This window comes from Notolabrus celidotus, chromosome 8, assembly GCF_009762535.1.
Source record: "Notolabrus celidotus isolate fNotCel1 chromosome 8, fNotCel1.pri, whole genome shotgun sequence".
In the NCBI taxonomy this organism is placed as follows: Eukaryota; Metazoa; Chordata; class Actinopteri; order Labriformes; family Labridae; genus Notolabrus; species Notolabrus celidotus.
The window spans coordinates 21,064,696-21,084,330 of record NC_048279.1 but is presented as its reverse complement, the minus strand read 5'-3'; the positions used below and the strand labels follow the sequence as shown (position 1 = coordinate 21,084,330).

Genomic DNA, 19,635 nt, shown 5'->3' with positions numbered 1-19,635 from the left:
AACTAGATAATTTAAATATGATGATATGGCATGATTGATGTAAATGGCATGGCACAATCTCAGATGGTCAACAGATGTGTTTTATCATGGTATACAAGTAAGAATACCGCCCAATCCTGCTGTGTATCATAGTTTCTGATTACTTGTTTCAGTTCAGAACAATATTAAAAAGAGAAACCCCTCAGTCATATCACAGTGGTTCAAATAGTGTTTGCTTTTTAAAAAAAAATCTTTAATGACTATGAAATTTGTTGCCAATTAAATAACTGAGCACTGATGCCATCCGGTCATCATGAACCTTGGTGAACTCGAATCTCTCTCTAAATATATTTTCTTTGACAGAAAAGGAAGGATGTGAAAAAGTTCAAAGAGGCTGAGACACACAAGAAACGTTTCCGTAAGATTTACTGAGTCAGGAAAGACTGCTGCACACAGAGCTGAAATAAATAAATGAAATAATTTTATCGTAATAATTATAGTAACCATCATAATAAGATTGCTTATTTAGGGGTTCTGTCTTCTTTTATATATATAATATATATAACTTTCAATAAATTGTTCCCTTTAATATTTTTTCTCCTGTGTGTATGCATGAGACTTTGGTTTGTTCCACTGAATGTCCTGGTAGCAGCATTCTGTATCCACGGTATCACACAGGTGCATCATCCCCTGGGTCGTTTCTATAGCAATGCTAATCGACAAGGCACCCTCCCCGCAGTGCTCGCCCCTTCGCTTGTCACCCTCTGCACCTATAAGCTGAAGGTGAAGTGTCCTCTGGGGGTCCAGGGCAAGGGGAGGAGTCGTGAAGAAGGTCTCCAGTTGTCTTTGGTCGGCTGTTGGTTTTGGTTTTCTGTGATTGGATGGCTGTTTTTGGTGCAGCTTGGTTTTTATACATTCGAGTTCTTTGAGCTTCAGTCCCTGCGGTGGGTTGTCACGGGTTCATGCAGGGACTGAATGGTCCCTTTCCAGAGTCCCTCGTGATCCAGCTTCACTCATGGTTGTTGGTGCACTCACTCACACATGCAAACACACACTCCAACATACATTTTCTCTCCTTCTGTTTCTCATTACAAACATGCATTTATTCTGTAATTCACGCACTCTGTCATTCCCTCATTCATCCTTTGACATCCATCTAACAATCTCACTGGTTCCCACTGATTTTGCAGTGAGACAAATAAGTGCGTCACAAGTCAACAATCCATAATTGGTCAATTAGATCTGTGCAGATCACTCTATCCCTTCGTCCAGTCCATAGTTTTCCCGTCTTCTCCCTCCTATTTTCCCTTTGTCCATAAGCTAAGCACCCACTTTCTTGTCCAGTCAGTTTCTCCCAACCTCGCTGTCTATGTATGGTCCTGTTGTAATCCCACACTTGACACTGTCCAGCTGGTCCAGTAACAGGAGACATGAAGGCCTTGTGGTTCATGTGGTTGTGGAGTAAAGGCCTTCATAGAGCCTGGGACTCTGGCTGCCCTTCAGGTTTCTGGCCTATGAAGGGAAACAGACCGTATCCACAGAGCTTCCAGCAATGGACTAGTAAAAGTCCAGTTTGTCCAGGAAGGGAAGTGAAACTGAGAGGCAGGATCAATAACTTTGGGACTGTAGTGGCAAATTAGTAGGTTGTAAAGCTAAACCCCATGAATGATTCATCAAGTTTCTGGTCAATGTTTGTCCCAACAAAGGGAGCTGTTCAGTCGTGTGTGACAGAAGAGATGACTAGGTTAGCCATATGCAGGCTCAGGTCCAGGCTTTGGATGACAAGACAGTGGGTGCTAGCGTTAGCCACTACTAGCGAGGCCCAGTAGCGCGAACCCTTTTTCCCCGCTTGCTGATGGTGGTGAAGCGGAAGGGTGTGGTGAGGTCAGGCTGCTCCCCGGGCGGAAAACGCTTCATGAAGTGTACATCCTGCTGGTTGGGGAGCGTGTGTGGGCCACGGCGAGGACGGCCTCTTTTAGTGAAGCCCACATACCAGCCTGTGTAGCGTGCTGACATCAGGGCTGTGTAGTGGTTCTCCAGGACCTTTTCCACAAAGACGCAGTCAGCGCTTCGATTACTGGCCTTCTGAGAGAGCAAAGAAACCACAGGTATCACACACACACACACACACACACACACACACACACACACACACACACACACACACACACACACACACACACACACACACACACACACACACACACACACACACACACACATTTGGAGAACAAAAAAAAAGACTTGTCAGGAAACTGTCAGATGTTTTCTAGTAAAGATGTCCCCAAAAGGAAGAGTTCTTACCTTTCCTACCAGCTTGCCGCGGCGATTCATGCACAGGTAGAAATTTGTTTCTTTGCCCCGTATTCTCACCTGGCTACCGAAGGTATCAGCCTCCACTACGAGCTGGGCTTGTGAAGGGACAGACAGAGGGACAGACAGACATTAGAGCCACAGGCAGTACAGAGAAACACAGTGTATTTGTGTTTATAAGGTCTCATCACAACAGGTATTACCGTTAAAAAGATAAAGGGGACAGAAATGTAGGACTCAGCTCTATATTCTGTGGCAAAGAACAACTTTCAGGCTAAAGTAGAGAACACTCCAAAGTATGCGAGTCAAATGCACAGATTAGCAGCAACCTCTAAATCAAAACTGGTGTTAAGCCAGATAAGGTATTCACATCAAATAACAGTTTTAGCATTCTGTTGCTATTAAACCTGCTGATGAATCACAGCAAGATGTAAATGTCTCTGGCTGGACAGATGGTTGTCCGATAAGCCCGGTCACACACATGGATGTGAGGCTGCTAACCACAAATGGGCCTCGTAAAAACAGATAACAGGCAGGAGTAGACGGAGCACGGTGGGCTCAGAGGAGTGGGAGTACACTCAGACTGAGTGTCTGTGATACTGTTGTTTTGAGGTGTGTGCGTGTGCGCGTGTGTGCAGGTGCATGCATCTACAGCCTTCCAGGCAATACTGCTCCACATCTCCACATCTTAAGCGAGTGCTTGTGCCTGTTTAAAAATAAATCCTTAAAATGGTTCCTACATGACCTTAGTCAACAAAGGGGTCAAGAGAAATCAATACCTCCCTCCCTCTTGCCCTCTTCCTCTCTCCCCCCAAACTCTCCCCTCATCTCCCGTCTGCTCTTTTGCTTCATGTTTATACCTTCATGCACCCACCCTTTTTTCAGTGCTTGATTTCTTCTCTCTCTGCTCCTGGTTCCTCCTTTTCAAACCTCAACGCCCATAGTTGGTCACTGAGGAGTAGTATTTGTCAATAAACAGACAGGCGTTTGCCTCACTGGTCCCATTTTTGGCTTCAAGTGGCATCTTAGCAACCTGACATGTTTGTGAATGGAAGGGAAGTGCAACATGAGCCACTGCTGGAGCACACTAAGAAATCTGAACCCCAGCTTTACGGCTTGGCTTTCTTTTGCTCATTGATTCTGTTTGTGGTTTAAGAATAGGTTAGACATCATTACAAATGGAGCAAGGTGGAGGGGAAGAGGCAGTGGGGGATGGACAGAGGGAGGGGGAGAGGGAGGGAGAGGAAGCCTGCTGTTTTAAATCCAGAGGAGACAACAGGGAGGATGAGAAATCAATGGAGGGATCGATGAAGGAGATGAGTTTCTAACACTCGGTCCGACACTCTACCTGCCAGGCTTCTCACACTTTTTTTCCCCTAACACCTTCTCCCTTGCTCTCTTTCTTTTGCTCTCTTGTGAATCATTGAGTCAGCAGCCAGTCGATGAGGTCTTTGTACTCCCAAGACAAGCTCCACTGCCCCTCTGCCAAAGCCCGGGGAGGCATGTGTGTGTGCTTTTGTGAATATGCCTGCACAGTTGCATTCTGTATCCATTCATGCATGCACTTGGTCAACCTTCAAGTCTTTGTACTTGCAGCTGTCAGTGTGTGTGTGTGTGTGTGTGTGTGTGTGTGTGTGTGTGTGTGTGTGTGTGTGTGTGTGTGTGTGTGTGTGTGTGTGTGTGTGTCTTACCATATTTGTCTCCATCTTCTCCTCGAGCGCTGATTCTGCGTCCGAGCACCTGGACGTGTTTTCCGCTGGTGCGGCTGTAGAGCTGGTAGACCCGGTGGTGTCGTCGACTCATGGTGTCTTGCACCTGCGTCTGGTTCTCCACATGCACGCTGAAGTTGACCCCATCCACACCAAGTACCTGCTGTAATTACACACATCCACCCAGCCAGAAACACACACCCAGAGTTGGCACACATATGTGGATACAGAAAGACATAGGCACGTTCAAAAAACTACACTTCTCCCAATAAACAACTTGTCAGAACTTGTCTTATTCTCAACCCTTGCTCTCTGTAATGTGTGCAGACTCTCACCTGTAATGGATTGCACATCACCAGCAACATCTGGATACATCTGGGAAAAGTAGAAACAGATGACCTTAGAAATATGTAAGCAACAGTGAAAGTTGAAAGAGTGATGTGTGACACCATCATTTCCACTCTTTCTTCTCTGCCGCTCCTCTCTTCAACATCTCTTTTCCTCATTGGGTGATTACTCAGGCCGCTGGCACAGCCATCTGACACACAGACGGACAGATGTCCAGGGAGACAGACAACACCCAGAGCTGTGTTTATCGTTATGCTACCAGCCTTCTGTCCAAACCCACTTTCTGACCTGTTCTTGACTTTCACCACGCCAAAATCTGGCCTCCAAATGACCCGATTGGACCGTAGCAAAATGGCAAACATGCCGAGACAACTAGAACATGTTTTGGTTTGGACATCTGAGGGAAAAGGCTGACTTATTTGGCTGCCCTGCGTATGTAGACAGCTGGACTGGACTACAGGTGTACAGTCTGCTCTGATGTGGCTTTGGAGAGTGGCGGGCTGTGGTAACGTTTGGAGAATGAGCTTTGAATAAGTGAGAACATGAGCTACCAAAACGTGAGGAGGGATGATTTATGGAGGAACCAATTGGTGTGGCGTAATGCTGGTGATGTAGTGTGATGAATTCATGTGTATTGTCATTGTGAAAATATACCTTTCATGAATAACTTCTGACTATCTGGACTGTTCAGATAGTTGAAGATTTATGATTTAAACAACTGCGTACAGTTATAATTTGAATTCCTCTCAGTCTTTCACATCATTTAATTCAAGTGTGGACCTTGACCTTGGATGCATCACATGTTATTTACAGCTTTAGTTAGGGAGTAACCATGTTGCGCAAAATCTCCTTTGGCAGTCCTTGAACTGTTCTGAATTAGTGGCTGAAGACTTGATGATTTTCAGGACCAAGTGTGTGGGCTGAAAACCTATTCCACGAATTTTGTCTTTCCCCACCTCATCTTTTTCTTTCTCTCTGCATGCCTCTTCTCTCTCTCCTTCTCTTTGCTCTGCTCTCTTTCTCTGATTTGTTGTCCTCCCTTTCTCTCCTCTACCTTATCTCTCTGTCCGTTCTACCTTTCTCCTATCGTTCCCTGCCTCCCAGCTTCCTTTATGTTTGGGGTTAGCGGGGTGACTCCTCCACACTGTCATGGGCATGCACACAGATGTGCAGATGTGTGCTGGGTGTGCGTATGTGTACAGGAGGCGCAGGCAGCTGACAGCTGGTCCAAAGCAAAGACATACATGCTGCTGAGAGAGGGAAAGATAGCGAGGAGGAGAGAGAGGTGGACTGAGAGGTCCACAAAGGGAGAGAGAAGGCAGGACAGATGAAGGTGATGTCAGAATAAATACAGGGGAGACGAAGAAAGAGAGGGCTGACAGAAAATTAAAGAGCTGAAAGATAAAATCAGAGAAAATGGGCAGATGCACAGATGTGAGAAGGTCAACATCTCAAACATCTCAAAGCAAGAGGAAAAAAAAGTGGCAAAATGAGAGACAGTAGTGTAACCACAGAGTGTGGTCTGGCGTGAGAGGTAGACAAAAAGATAAATAATAGGAATGAAAGAGGAGAGGGGCTCAACTCATGCACATCGAAACACATGCCTCTGCATCCCGACTAACACACATATACCATCTTTCCTCCTGTTTCTTTTCCCATCTCTCACTCCACATTTCTTTCCTATCACTGGTGTGTTGGCCCCTGAGTTTCTCTAATAGATGGAGACACCCCGGGCAACGCAGCAGAGTGTTGGCCCTCACATTTTGCCTGCGCAGACGAAAAAACCTGAGCGCCTGTGCATTGTGAGGACTCTCAGCTGTTAAAACACCACAGCTGCACAGCCGCCGAGGACGCTGCAGAAAAGTGCCTCGGCACTGGATTCCCCCACTCCCACAAAAACCACAGACACTCCGTATTATGCCAGCCACAGAGAGAAAGAGAAGGAGAGGGGAAAGAGAAAGACAGGAGCAGCCAGGGGTGGGGGAGGGATGAGAAAACGAGAGAATAAGAGAGCGGCAGAGTAAAAGTCCTGGAGAGTAAAGACAGAAGGAGGTACGGAGAGAGGGAAAGCCCAGTGCGCCTTGGCAGGAAGCCAAAACAAGCAAGGGTCTGACATCATAAACCTGCGTCCCAGCAGATCCACCATATGGAGGCTGCGGTTAGACGAGCAGGCCTCAGCAGCAAGGACTGGGCAGCAGCATGGAGTGAGAGCGGTCGGCCTGGTGGGACTCAGCACAGAGCAGCGGTTTCAGCTGTGTGTAGCAGTGGTTAGCGTGGTAGGCCAACATTGGAGCAGTGGGCTTCGGCACGGTGCAACAGTTTCAGAAGTTCAGCAGTGGGCCTCGGCAAAGAAAAGCGGTTAGGCTAGTGGGTGTGTGAGTGGTATCAACAGTAATGAGGCCTATAGTGGAACAAGACTTAAGGAAGCAGAAGGCCTCAACACAAAGCTGTGGCTTTAAGAGAAGAGGTAACAAGTTGTTGGCCTTTCTTACAAGACTTTCATTGTGTTCAAGTTGGTTAAACAGTGTGGGGAAAGTGGTGTGGCTGTGGTAGAAGTGATAGGTAAGAAGGAAATGAACAGAGAGCTGATTGGCTCTGAAAGAGCTCAACTAAAGCCAGCAGACTAAACAGTGGGCCTGCTCCTCCTCAGACACTGCCAGGGGCGCCATCATTCATCAGTTATCAATTCATACTTTTTATCTGAGCAGATATCTGTGGAAAAATGAGGTAAAGGCAAGACAGTGAGACAGATGTAGGCAGTTAGGTGGGTATGAGCAGAAGAGAGAGAGAGAGAGAGAGAGAGAGAGAGAGAGAGAGAGAGAGAGAGAGAGAGTCAGGCAGACACCAGCAGCAGCAGCAGCACACACCCTGTCCAGGTTGTGTGAGGAATGAGAAGTATCTGGAGATGACTGCCATCTGGGAGAAGTACAGCCGACACAAAGAAAGAAAAATAAATCCCCTGGCTTTTAACAAGACACACCTTGAATGGGCAAACTCAAGCCCCCTGAGTCTGTATCCTCCTCCCCTAGATTTGTTCTTGGCACTTTATCATTTTCCTATCCAGCTAGATAAAGCCGGTGTTATTTGACTTGACTTGTGAATTATTTTCAATAGGAAGGGGGAAAAAAAGCATTTTCTTGGCGATGGGAAAATGGCCTTTTCTAAGCCAGCCTGGCCATCCCTGAAGTAAGTACAGATGGTGATGGAGATGTTTATGGCAGGTTTTATGAGTAACAGGGCCCTGACTTTGACCCAGTGACCCTGAACTGTCAGCCAATCAAAACAGGGCCTTCCATGGCATGTTTTCTATGGGGACTGATGAGGAGTGATGTAATCGTTAGACACTGCAACCTTCCCCTCCATCATCTTCATTTGAAGCTAAAGGCTTTTCATGACTTTAAATAACTGAGTAAAAAGGTGGGTGATTACGATTTGTACATGATAAAGTGATAAAAGTGACTTACAAGACGGTCAGCGTGGAAAGAAGGGACCACATCGCTTCCCCCCTCCACTATGGAACTTGGCCCAGAGACGGTCTCCTCGCTCGGTCTGAGCCAGTCCGACAGTCCGGAGAGTTCCCCTCTGTGTTTTGAATCCGCTGGATGTTGAGCAGAGTCAAAGAGTCAGCGGACACTCCCGTTGGCATCGGCGGCGGTGTGCCCTGGTACCCCCGGCGTGGGTGAATGTGCGGGCGCGGGCAGAGTGGGGTGTGAGGGAGGGGTAATTGTGCCACTGTGACCGCCGGGCAACCTCTAACAGCTGACCAGACCCGTGTAGACAGGCGAGAGGGCGGGGAGCAAAGGAGGGAAGGTTAGGTCTTTAAAGACTGCGCGTCCCCAACAAGGAGGGATGAACAGGTGAAAGCGCGTGCACGCTGAACAGATAGCCAACTCCAGTCGACCTTGTTGACCCTCAGAGGGATGCTCGGAGCTCTGGACAGCTGCCGTGCGTGCGGAATATTCTGCGTAATCCAATGCGTAATGTTTCAGCTGCAAGCTTTTGCTCTCAAAAATGTATTCTGTTATGAATGATATATTACAACAGAGTAATTTAGATTATGTTCCCACACAGACAGGAGCAGGGGGCAAGTTTAGTCCCAGCAGAGCAGTGTCGGGAGCTGGTGAAGATGGGCTACCTGAGCTGGCTGATGGAGCAAAGTGTGAGCTGGAGACGGGCGCTCTGAGGGCGCAGGGTAATGCAGGGCGGCCTCGCTCATGTCTGCGCCTCAACGCTGGCTCAATGGGTCTGTGGCTCAGGTGACACCGACCAACAGTGTCCGACAGAGGTGGCGACAAGGTCCCGGAGCGGTCCAGCTCAGAGGGTTGTATGGAGAGTGCTGAATGAGAATGGGTGGGGATAATAAAGGGGAAAGAAAGAAGAGGGAGGGAGGGGTGGCTGGAGAGGATGGGAACAGCTGTGACTGGGTGGCGGACTCAGCCACCCGCGACACAGCAAGGAAATAACAGCCGCACTTTGCACCTGATTTTCCGGACTTCCCCACTCGCTTCAGCCGCTGTTTTCCGCCTGGCTGCAGCAGTCCTCCCTGCGCCCTCTCGACACAATACCAGCCAAAACACAGCACGATGACATCACCTCCAAAATGTTTGAAGGGGGAAAATGCAATCCGATCTTTTTATTTATTTTTTTTAAACGTAGAAAGTTTAAGCAGTCTCACTGAAGGGGGAAAACACGAAAGTCTCTTCGCTCCGGGAAAAAGCAACTCCGCGATGTGTAAGCAGAAGAGTAGAGCTCGCCAGGTTGTGAAGAAATAAAAGTTAAAACGGGCGCACTGGAAACGTGTTTACACAAAACCACTCTGACAGATCTACTCCCAGTCCAGAACCTGCACCGTTCCTCTTTCACTCTATTTGCTTTCGCGTTTCATTCACACACCAGAGGAAAAAACAACTCAAAAAGAAGGCAGCCGTGCGTTTTTATCCACTTCACTGGTATTATGCAGATCCTTCTCCCTTTCAAAAATTCCAAGGTTTGCCTTCATTAAAAGCTCTTCTTGAGGGGGGCTGCACAGGAGAGGCGCGTCGGCAGGCACAGACCTCACTCCAAGAAAAACCAGAACAAGATTTTAACAGACGCGGATCAATCCTCCCTCCTCCCCTCTCCTCCCTCCCACCCCTCTCCCTCCCTCTCTCTTTCTCTCTCTCTCTGCCTCACACACGCACATGCACACTTATTGGATCAAAATGGGATTAGTCAGTCGCTATGCCATGCCGACCCAACTTACACTGCAAAAATATCTATTTCAACAAGTGATCTGCACTTTGTGAAAACAACATCTGCACTGAGGTGACATACTTCAACTTGTTTACGATGCAAAACAAGTTTTTGTTGTATTTTTTCATAATCTGGCAAATCTAGTTTGGACCATCATCCCGCATTATTTCAAGTAATATTTGTTTGTGGAAATTCCTGACAGAAGTTAAAACATTGGAAACAGTTTGAATGATGTCATGGTATCAGGAGGAATGCATTCCTGCAAAACAAATGAACTGGACTTTTGAAAATATGTGACTGAAAGAAAAAGTGGCAAACTTTCTCATCATCAGATGTCAACACCTGTCTCCGTCAAGACAACATCTGCCTTAAAACAAAGCGGACTTTTTGTCCTTCCTGGTCTCCAATGAAGATAACCTCACCCCTGCACTCACACTGGCCCCGGACACTCTTCCACGCATACACACACACGCGCACACACCCTTCAGAGCCGCTGCGCTTTCAAGTGATGTATTTTGACTCCCCATTTCATAACTTTTAAGTTAAACCTTAAGAGGGAAAAATGAAACGGAGAATGAGAGACAGTCGGGAGGGCGGTATGTAAGCACGGACACGGATCCAAAACGAACATTTCTCAGGGATTTCGGCAGCAACGCCCGCTCTGCGCTCCCAAAACTCCCTCTCACCGCCGCACAACCGCAGACGGTCAGCCAAGCCAACACAACACTCCTGCCATACCTTTCTCTCTCTCACACACACATAGAATGGAGAGTAACAGAGTAAATTTGTGCATGTGTGTGTGTGTGTGTGTGTGTGTAATAGAGGTGGGAGGAGGCTGGCCTCCATCAGGGACAGTTATCTTGGCTCCAAGTTTAACTTATTCTTTTCAACATTGTACTTTCAAATCTTTCTCTCTCTCTCTCTTTCACACATAGACACACACACACGAACACAGTTCTGCAACTGGACAGGCTTGAGCTGGGCTGGGTAGGGGTACTGTGGTTGAATGCCTTTCCAGTCATGCTCCATCGACAAGCCTCTGGCCTTCTTTCCTACCACTGGCTCTCTCTGTCTCTGCACCTGTGTCTGGGCGCTTTTTCGCTGCTCACCACACTGCTGCGAGGGACACGAGTGTAAATGTTGTGGAGAAGGATTTGAACCACATTCTGGTGTTGAGGAATGGGCCCGTCTGGTACTCTTAAGCCCAGATGGAGGGATCCAGGGCTGCAGCACATCTTGGTACAATGGCGGAGTAAGTAAAAACAGGCAGAGGAGACGGATTTAATTCACATTTTGAATACAAAAGCCTGATTGATTTTCAAAAGGATCCCAGTGCCAAGATAATCTTACTACTGTTGTGAATCTATAATGATGAGATGACTTCTCTGAGAAACAAGCTGAATGTTTCGGTTTAAATATATAAAAGAAGATAAAAGACTAATTAAATGAAGCCTCTGTGATCAGTGTAGCAGTTACACTAACAATCTGCTGCAGATCATTTGTAACTGAAAGCTGTACTTGCAGCAAATGACAGACAAGGCTTAAAACTTCTTTATTTTATGGAGATGACTGACAGGTGGTTCAGCTTGAAGAACATGTTTTATTGCAGCCAAAGTTACCCCAGTTTGAAAATGACCTGTAAACAAAAAATAAGCCCAAGTTAGGGGACAAAAAAAATATTTTAAGCCAACAAGGTCTTCCTCTCTCTCCTCCTGTTGTCACATCACTCTTTACCATTCATTTTCTGTCCTCCCTTTCTGTCTCTTTAATCTCCCCGGCTGTTCTTTATCTGCCCACTCTGTTCCTCCCTCTGTTTGCGGCCAGCATATTGATTGCCCATGTCTTTGCCTCTGCAGCTCCTGCTTATTGATCCTTGGCTAAGACACACACACACACACACACACACACGCACACGTGCACACACACACACACACACACACACAAACAAACACATACACACACACTCACTCACACAAACTTGCGTGCACATATGTAGATGTCCGCTTTCACTCAGAAATCATTGTAGTTTTATGCAGAGCAACTTTACTATGCACATTATTCATAACTGCTCGTGTACTCTGTGCAATTATGAGTTGTGTCCGCCAACACACACAAAAACCCACTGAGAGACATCTTCTTATTTATTTTTGTATTTATTTGCATATACCCTCTGTTGTGCTGAATAGACTTGGCATTGATGGACGTTATGCTTTTGTGCTCCTCTCTCGACTCATTAAAGTGAATGAGACCTGTGTGTGTGTGTGTGTGTGTGTGTGTGTGTGTGTGTGTGTGTGTGTGTGTGTGTGTGTGTGTGTGTGTGTGTGTGTGTGTGTGTATCGGGGGCCCTTTAGCTGCTGTAGGTCTGAGCCCAGCAGCTTTCTCTCTCTGTATCTGTGTATCTCTCTCCCTCTCTTTCTCTCTTTGACTGGGCCTGCAGGCTTCCTCATCCAGGGAGCCTGGTCAATATGGCCATTCTGTCTAGCAATTAACATCGATCAGCACTCGTCAATACCGTCAGCACCCAGACAAAGACCCAGGGTGCATTGCGTGTGCTTACCCTTTTTCTATCACACTCTAACAAATCCCCAAACAGCACTCTCATTATATGAGGGCATTCTGGCCTGACCCCAAGGTCGCCGTGAAGGAGAGGCATGGTGTGCTGGACTCCATGTCATGGGTGACTGGAGTGCAACCTTATGGAGAGTTTGGAGCGTTCTAAGCTGCGGGCCAGTTGTTGACTCATTATGACAGTCATTCGTGTGTGTGCATGTGTGTGGAGGTGTGTGTGAAGAGTCAGGTTTAGATATTCCTTAGGTTGGATGTAGTCAAAGAAAAATTGGCAGACAAGCAATATCTTCCCCCTGCTGTGCACTCTAAAGTGTTAGACACAGTGAGAACTTTGAAGAGTATAAATGCAATCCATCATTCTGGTGACACAGAGCAGATTTGGAGTTCTTAGAAGTGTCAAGTGCATTGGATTGTGTCCAATTAGCTTTGTCTATAAGCAGTATGGGGTATAAAGTATGTTTGGAAAGGAGAACAGATCTCTGGAGGGAGAGCGAGGCTTGTGGCTTTGATTAATACCTGCAGACATAGAACTTAAACTTCACATCAGATGTTGAGATGTCAGCCTAACATTGGTTTCTGGGATAGATATCCCTACTCCGTTAATCATGAGCCAAGTTTAAACTGTTCCCTAATGTGTAAATGTATGAGACAGTTAATAAAGGCCCTTTGATGACATGGGGGCCCATGCAAAGTCGAGGAATGTGTACAGTGTGCTGGGCTTTGAAATGAGAACCTGTTCGCCACTTGTCTGCGTCTGCGAGATGAGAGAATCGACAGCTGCAACTAAGCAAGATCAGGAGTTAATTAGCGCAGGGCCGTTTGTGCAATGGTGAGCCGCTGTTGAGATGAAGAGAAAAGCAAAATATTGTTTTTATTAGCTGCGATGTTGGTGGTGCACAGCCTGCTCCCTTCTTTCGCTTAGCAAGATTAATTCAGCGAATATGAACGTTTACTCTCCTCTATCCCAGAATCTGTTGCAGCTGTTGTCTATACATAGCCCTGCTGAAGCACTGGAATAACTTTACTTTGACACTTTCAAGTTGGAGGGTTTGATGCTGCTTTGGATTTGTGTCAGGGTAATTATTCATGCAATCTAGCCTGTCACTGTAAGGCCAAAGCCTGGTTTTGCAGAAAGAATTGTGTCCAGGTAGTCGTGTTCTTAGGTCTACCCCTGCCTAGTTTAGCAGAAAACAATGGATGAGTTTCATTATTAAAGTTATTTAGTGGCTTCAGGAGTTAACTGTCATTGTTGTGAGGTTTGCCAAAAAATATCTAAAAACTTAAACTAAGATAAATCAGGTGTAAGTAGTGGTATCCACAATCCAGCAGCTACACTGTCCCATCTTTACCTTTGTACCATCTGGCAACTGCTTGTTGAAATTTGGACACTTTGCACTGATAAAGTGGTATGTAAAAACATGAAGACATCTAACTTGGAAGGCGCCATCTCTGTGCACCTGGATCGTATATCAGCATAATCGGGAACTCATGAAAGAAATTCGTGCAGCAGCCAACTATTCAAGAACCCCTGACCATCCCAAAGGAGTTAAACCAAGGACAGAAATGCAACAATACAGGAACCATCTGAATATTTGATTTAACTCTTCTGTACACAGAGGTTAAATTAAGATGTATAAAAAGTCATGTTTAACAGAGAAGTGCTGCTGTGGAGCCTCTGCATGCTGCCTGACACTGATTGGCGGGAGCTGTTTAGAGTGCGATGTGAAGACGTAGAGAAGAAGAAGTTAATTGCTTCTGACCGATGAGGTTTTACATAAATATGCGCTGTTCAGTGACTGGGTGGATGTTTGTTTAATTATGGTCCCTGTGGTTGTGTGTGTTTGGTTGAGTGAGAGTGTCATGACCCTCAGTGACAGACTGTACACAGCTGAGTGTTTGGGGTTTGTGGCTGTAGTGTGAATGTGTTGCGAGTATATGCAAAGACTGTGTTTTAAGGCTGCAGTGTGCATGTGTGCATGTGTGCATGTGTGCATGTGTGCGTGTGTGCGTGTGTGCGTGTGTGCGTGTGTGCGTGTGTGCGTGTGTGTGTGTGTGTGTGTGTGTGTGTGTGTGTGTGTGTGTGTGTGTGTGTGTGTGTTAGAAGAAAGAGAGTTTTATCCTGTGCTGTCCATGCAAAGTGATGTGAATTGCAGCTGTGGCTTGTGTTGGACGCTGATCTGGCATGTTGTTTTTTTTTCCTCCCATTTCATGTTTAGCCGTTCACTGATGGATTCCATGATCATGGTAACCTTCACTCCTGTCATCTTTTTCTGTTCATCTCCTCCACAACGCTCCCATTTCCTCCCCCTACTCTTCAGTATAAGTGCCCTTTACTCCTTCTCCCTCTTCTCTACTCTCCTTTGTGCTGCTTCTGCTTTCCTGTCTCATTTCTCTCATTCTTCCTTTTCCTCTCTGCGTGGCCCTTTAGCCTTGCCACCGGGCAAAGAAGGAACTGTAATGTTTATGAAACCCTTTAATGTGCGCTGTAATAACCCTGGCAACACCTAGCATCATTACTCATGCCAATAAAGCACCTTTGAATTGACATGTCAAAGTTTGGTAGTGAGAGACAGAAAGAAAAAAAATTGGAGGGGGGGCATAGCACACAAACTTTCCATCATTCACTCCCTTTCCTTCATTAATCTCTTCTCCCTTCTTGTCTTACCTCAGTCTACATTTGTTCATCTCGGTTTTGTCTTTTCTTTCATTCTTTCCATCTCCAGCTCCTTCCTCTCTCACTGCATCTCCTTCTCTCCTGCTCACTGTGACTTCTGCCAGATGCCCAGGTGGTGGTCAATTACAGCACAGCTCTTTTTGGAATAACAAAAGCATTCTTAAACTTGCTTCACTGAACCTATTTTAGGAAGAGCTCTCTGTATGCTGGAAAGTGGGTGAATGGGCTCCAAGAAGAGGAAGAGAAACATAGAGAGAGAGAGAGAGAGAGAGAGAGAGAGAGAGAGAGAGAGAGAGAGAGAGAGAGAGAGAGAGAGAGAGAGAGAGAGAGAGAGAGAGAGAGAGAGAGAGAGAGAGAGAGAGAGAGAGAGAGAGCGCGAGAGAGCGAAAGAAAGAAAGAAAGAAAGAAAGAAAGAAAGAAAGAAAGATAGAAGGAAAGAAAGAAAGAAAGAAAGAAAGAGAGAGGATGATGAAAAAATAACATTAACTGAAAGAGTGTAAATGAGGATGCATAAAACAGGCAGGCAACTGCAGGAGTAGTCTGTATGATGCATGCCTAAACCCTTGTGTTGTGTGTAATGCAAAATGTTTGTTTATGCTTCAAACTTCCAATTAACACATACTTCGATGGTCTTACTGCAGCCCTTCCCTCTCCAGGACACCCACCCATACTTGTCCTCCGGTCACTAAACCTCCCACTTAGTCAGCTCAGGCCTGGGTCCTTCTTGTTAGCACACATGCTAAGTATCCCAGCTTTTTCTACCTTTATTGCCAATGCTCGAACCCAATTTCTGTCTTAACATCATGCTCTTTTATTGTATTACCCTTTAGCCATCTCTGTTCATCTGCAGCTGTAGCCTCTCATTTTTCCTCTGTCCTGGCAAAATCCTCATTTGTTAGACAAATATTACAACAAATTAAGCAGCAAAACAATGGGTGGGTGTCTGCCTGACGTCAGCCTGCATTTCATTAGCAATCGCTAGGCTAACGCGTTCCATATGGAGGAGCCTTCAGGGTAGCCCCCTGCTGCCCAGCCCCAGCCTAGCCCAGCCCAGCATGGCCCAGATCAACTTGGTTGCCACGGTCAGCCCCCAGTTTGGACCCCATCTTGGCCCCCGCCATTATGTCATCTTTAATTTGGACTTGTCACACATCACCTGACACCTACCCCCGTCATGCAGTAACCTTTTGTCCTGTTGGAGCGAAAAAAGCACTCCAGAGGCTTTCTCCCTCTTCTTTTCTCTCCCACTTTGCCTGTTTTTTTTAAATTCTCCCTATTCTCCTCATTCTTTCTCTCACGCTCCTTTCCCCTTGCTCACACTCTCTCTGTTGGCTCCTGTCACTCTCTCAACCTCTCACTCTTACCCACCTGTCTTTCCCCTCTGCCCTTTGTCATTCAGACTCATGTAATATATGTGTTTGTATATTGGTGTGTGTGTTATGAGTAAAAGAAACAACAGTAACAGATTCTGACAGGAATCTGATGACACCTCTGCTCAGTCACCCACAGCCCCTTTTTCCTGAACCCTAGATAGACAGGTTGAATGACAGCGCTGTATGGAAAGTGACAGTCGAAAGGAAAGTTAAGTGTTCTGTAAAGAGCTAAATGATTGCACATGAAAGGACTCTGGAGCTGGTGTGTTGAATCAAGCATTGGACTTCTGGAGAATGACAGGGCTATGAGGCTGTCTCCTGTGATATAAAAAGTGATGAATCTCTGGAATTTTAATAGATAGGAGGTGAAGCATGTAGAAAAAGATGAGAGGAAACATGCAGATAAGACAGGATTTATGATAGCAAGTGTGAGTTTATGTACCCATTGTGCATAGAAACAAAGATGTGTTTGCATGTGCACTGCAAGTGTGTTATAACCTATGAGCATGTCCCAGTAAGGGTGTTTGTGTGTTTGTGTGTGAGTGTGTGCGTGTTTGCATGTGTATTTACATGTATGATTATGTGTGTGTGCATGTGTTTTAATAGCAATGTGCACTGTTGTGTGTTGGTTGCTGTGCAAACCCATGTGAGTTGCTGGGTGTCTCTGGTAGCTGTCCCTCATCACTGCTCTGTTCCCCCAGGTCTCTGCTGTGGTTTCACCCTCCTCTCCTCTTCTGCTGTGCTGGTCTAAGCTTGATGTTCAGCTTTGTTTAATTCTATTCTATTCTATTCAAAAATAAAACAAAACAAACAAAACACATCATTAACTGCAACACTTGCAAAGAATAAAGCCGCTGTTAAGCTGTGTATATTATGATAAAAATAATATTCTGGGGCTTTAATTGTCCTGAAACTGAAAGTTAATAAACAAACCTTTGTCTGTACAAATTAATGAGTTCTGATAAATCAGTTCATGTTTCTTGTAAATCATTACACAGGTTTGCTTCTATGATAAAAAAAGAAATCAAGTATAGTGGCACCTGGTAGACAACAATTTTGTTGAATTATTCTCTTCAGCTTAAAGGCCCAAATTAAGCACGACATCAGCAAACTGATTCCTATTATGAGGGAGCTATTTTGGACTCAAATGATGTGCCGAGAACTGCTCTGACTAAAGTGAAAAGAAACTCCAGAGACTATTTATACTCAAACAACTACAGATTTGATTAAACACTGAAAATCTGAAAGAAAAGGCTAATTCAGTTCCTGCACAGCGATAACTATGCCACTTTTTTACTCTAGCCCAAACGTTTTATGAACTTTTGTAGAAAACTGATAACTGACATTTTCCGTTTAGACAGAAGACAAGTTAAGGAAACTTGAATGCAGAAAAATAGTGGATGTAGAAACTTCCACAGAGGGGTCACTAAAGGGTTTGATAATGTTAGATATGATGCGACTCATATGCTATGAAGGTTTATATCAACAGAAAGGGACACCTGTGAGAGGTTTTGAACTGACATGTTGAACAGCACTCTCCTTTATTTAACAGTTTTCCTTCATGGTGTTTTATTCCTTTCACTGATGTTATCTTTTAGTCCCTGCTAATTAAAAAATGTTTTCTTTTATCATAAACACTCCTAGGAAAACATATAAGGCCCAGCTTGGGGATAACAAAAAGTTTTAATGCAAAAGAATGAATGTTACGCCATGAAAAATCTGACCATTTCTCATTAACATTTTAAACTGATCAAAAAATTATAATATTTGTATTTTTTCTGAGACTAAAGTGGCGTTTGTTTAAGAAGAATATTAGACTAAAAAAACTACAAAAGTGATTGGAATATTCTCAGAGATTAAAAAGTAAAAAATTTGCGATAAAATGTTTCAAACAAAAAGTAATTTTGGTTGAGAAACCCCATTGCTTCCCTTTTGTGTTTGAATAACCTTTTATTTCTCTCTTTGACTCACATACTGTTCAATACTGTTGCACAACCTTTGTTATTTCCTTCATCTGTGGGTTCCTTTTTTAATGACTCTGGGGACCTCAGGTGGCCTGGGGGTTGGACCGGGAAGAAGGATCCCTAATTTAGATGGTCACGGTATAAAACACAGGTAGGTATACCTGTGGAGCAAAGGAAAAAAGAAGATAAAGGAGCACTTCCAATGGTGAGTGCTGCAGGACATGAACTGGTGATGGCTCCAGCTTAGCAGAAAGAGGGCATTGCTACAGCTCAGTAGGGAATGCAGAGCTGGTAGCAGTAGAGTCTCTGTGGTATGGGCAGTCTGGCACTGGGCAGTGCTGTCTCTGTTGCATTGAGCGGGAAAGCTCCCACTGAGCTTGGTAGCAAACAGGAATGAGTATTTCAAGCCAAAATACTATTTGATCGTCACTAGCATCTTTTCCACGGTTTACCGTATTCAGTTTTAATTAGTTATTTGATTTCAATGAGAGGGGGTGTGATGTCATGACTTACAGCTCTGCTGTCCCTCAGTGTTCTGTACAGGATTAGGAGAGGAAGAATGGTGATAGAAAACGTAAAAAAACACTAAAACCAGAGTCATTTAACTTTCCGTAGCCATGAATGTTTGCTTCAAACCAACTCAAGAATCTGCTCTGCTGTAGACTGTGCCGACCTGAGGGATCTTCGATGTTTCATCAGTAGGTTTAATGCCTGTTTTGGTCAATTGTAAGGGTGTGACGTCAGTCCTGTGACTCTACCAGTAAGGTCGCTTCTGCACATGCCTTGGTTACACAAGCGCAATGTCAGCGCACAAGGAGGCAGCCTTTTGACTTCATATCTCACAATGGGAGGAAATGAAGACACAGTGTCTAATCAGTATTTCAGTATTCAAAAGTCATGACCCATCCCTAGAAACAAAGACTCCGGGGCACTGGAAAGCTGAGGCAACCATTAAAGTCAAGAGCAAGGAGCAAGGATGACAACATCTTTTTCTATGGCATTCACTAGACCTCGTCAAAATGGCCATGTGTGTACCCTTGCAATGTGACTGCAAGGCGTCCACAGTGAGCAGGCTCAGAGAAAGCCAGAAGCATGCTAAGGCAGGAAGGTTTCAGGTTGACAAGACCATGTTCCAGTGGCTGAGAAGAAGGTTGAAGACCAGAAGGCTGGGAATAAGGGGTTTCAACTTGCAGGTCCAAGTCAATTTTAGAGTAATTCTGAGTTTATTACAAGAAAAGTCAACAGCAAAGGCTTGTATGTACCGAGGAGTCCAATAGACACAAGGCAAATAAAAACATCTAAAAATAGAGACCAGTAAAAGATCAGGAAAACAAGGACACAAAAAGCCTCAAGAGTAAACATTATGCTGAAGACAAACTGGCACTGAGACAGAGGAAGACAAAGATTTACTGGGAAGGTAAAATTAACCAGGCACAGCTGAGAAAAATCACAACAACTAATCCACAGTTTGAGGC

At 45.2% G+C, this 19,635-nt stretch overlaps 1 protein-coding gene across 9 annotated transcripts in view; it reads right to left on the bottom strand.

The window, feature by feature from the left end:
* Positions 1-387: 387 nt before the first annotated feature.
* Positions 388-19,635, bottom strand: part of fgf18a (fibroblast growth factor 18a) — an 81,674-nt gene continuing 62,426 nt past the window's right edge. For 5 of the 9 annotated variants that reach the window (XM_034689147.1, XM_034689146.1, XM_034689145.1 and 2 more), the window contains exons 3-6: positions 4,337-4,376; positions 3,984-4,164; positions 2,284-2,390; positions 388-2,064 (exon numbers count right to left, since the gene is read on the bottom strand). In XM_034689147.1, the coding sequence (XP_034545038.1) occupies positions 1,792-2,064; positions 2,284-2,390; positions 3,984-4,164; positions 4,337-4,366 (591 nt within the window). In that variant the 5' untranslated portion in view covers positions 4,367-4,376 and the 3' untranslated portion in view covers positions 388-1,791. Of the gene's footprint in view, positions 2,065-2,283; positions 2,391-3,983; positions 4,165-4,336; positions 4,377-7,813; positions 9,412-14,814; positions 14,960-16,838; positions 16,983-18,167; positions 18,319-19,635 lie in introns of those variants that run through there. The other 4 variants (XM_034689141.1, XM_034689140.1, XM_034689142.1 and 1 more) reach the window with 4 other exon arrangements.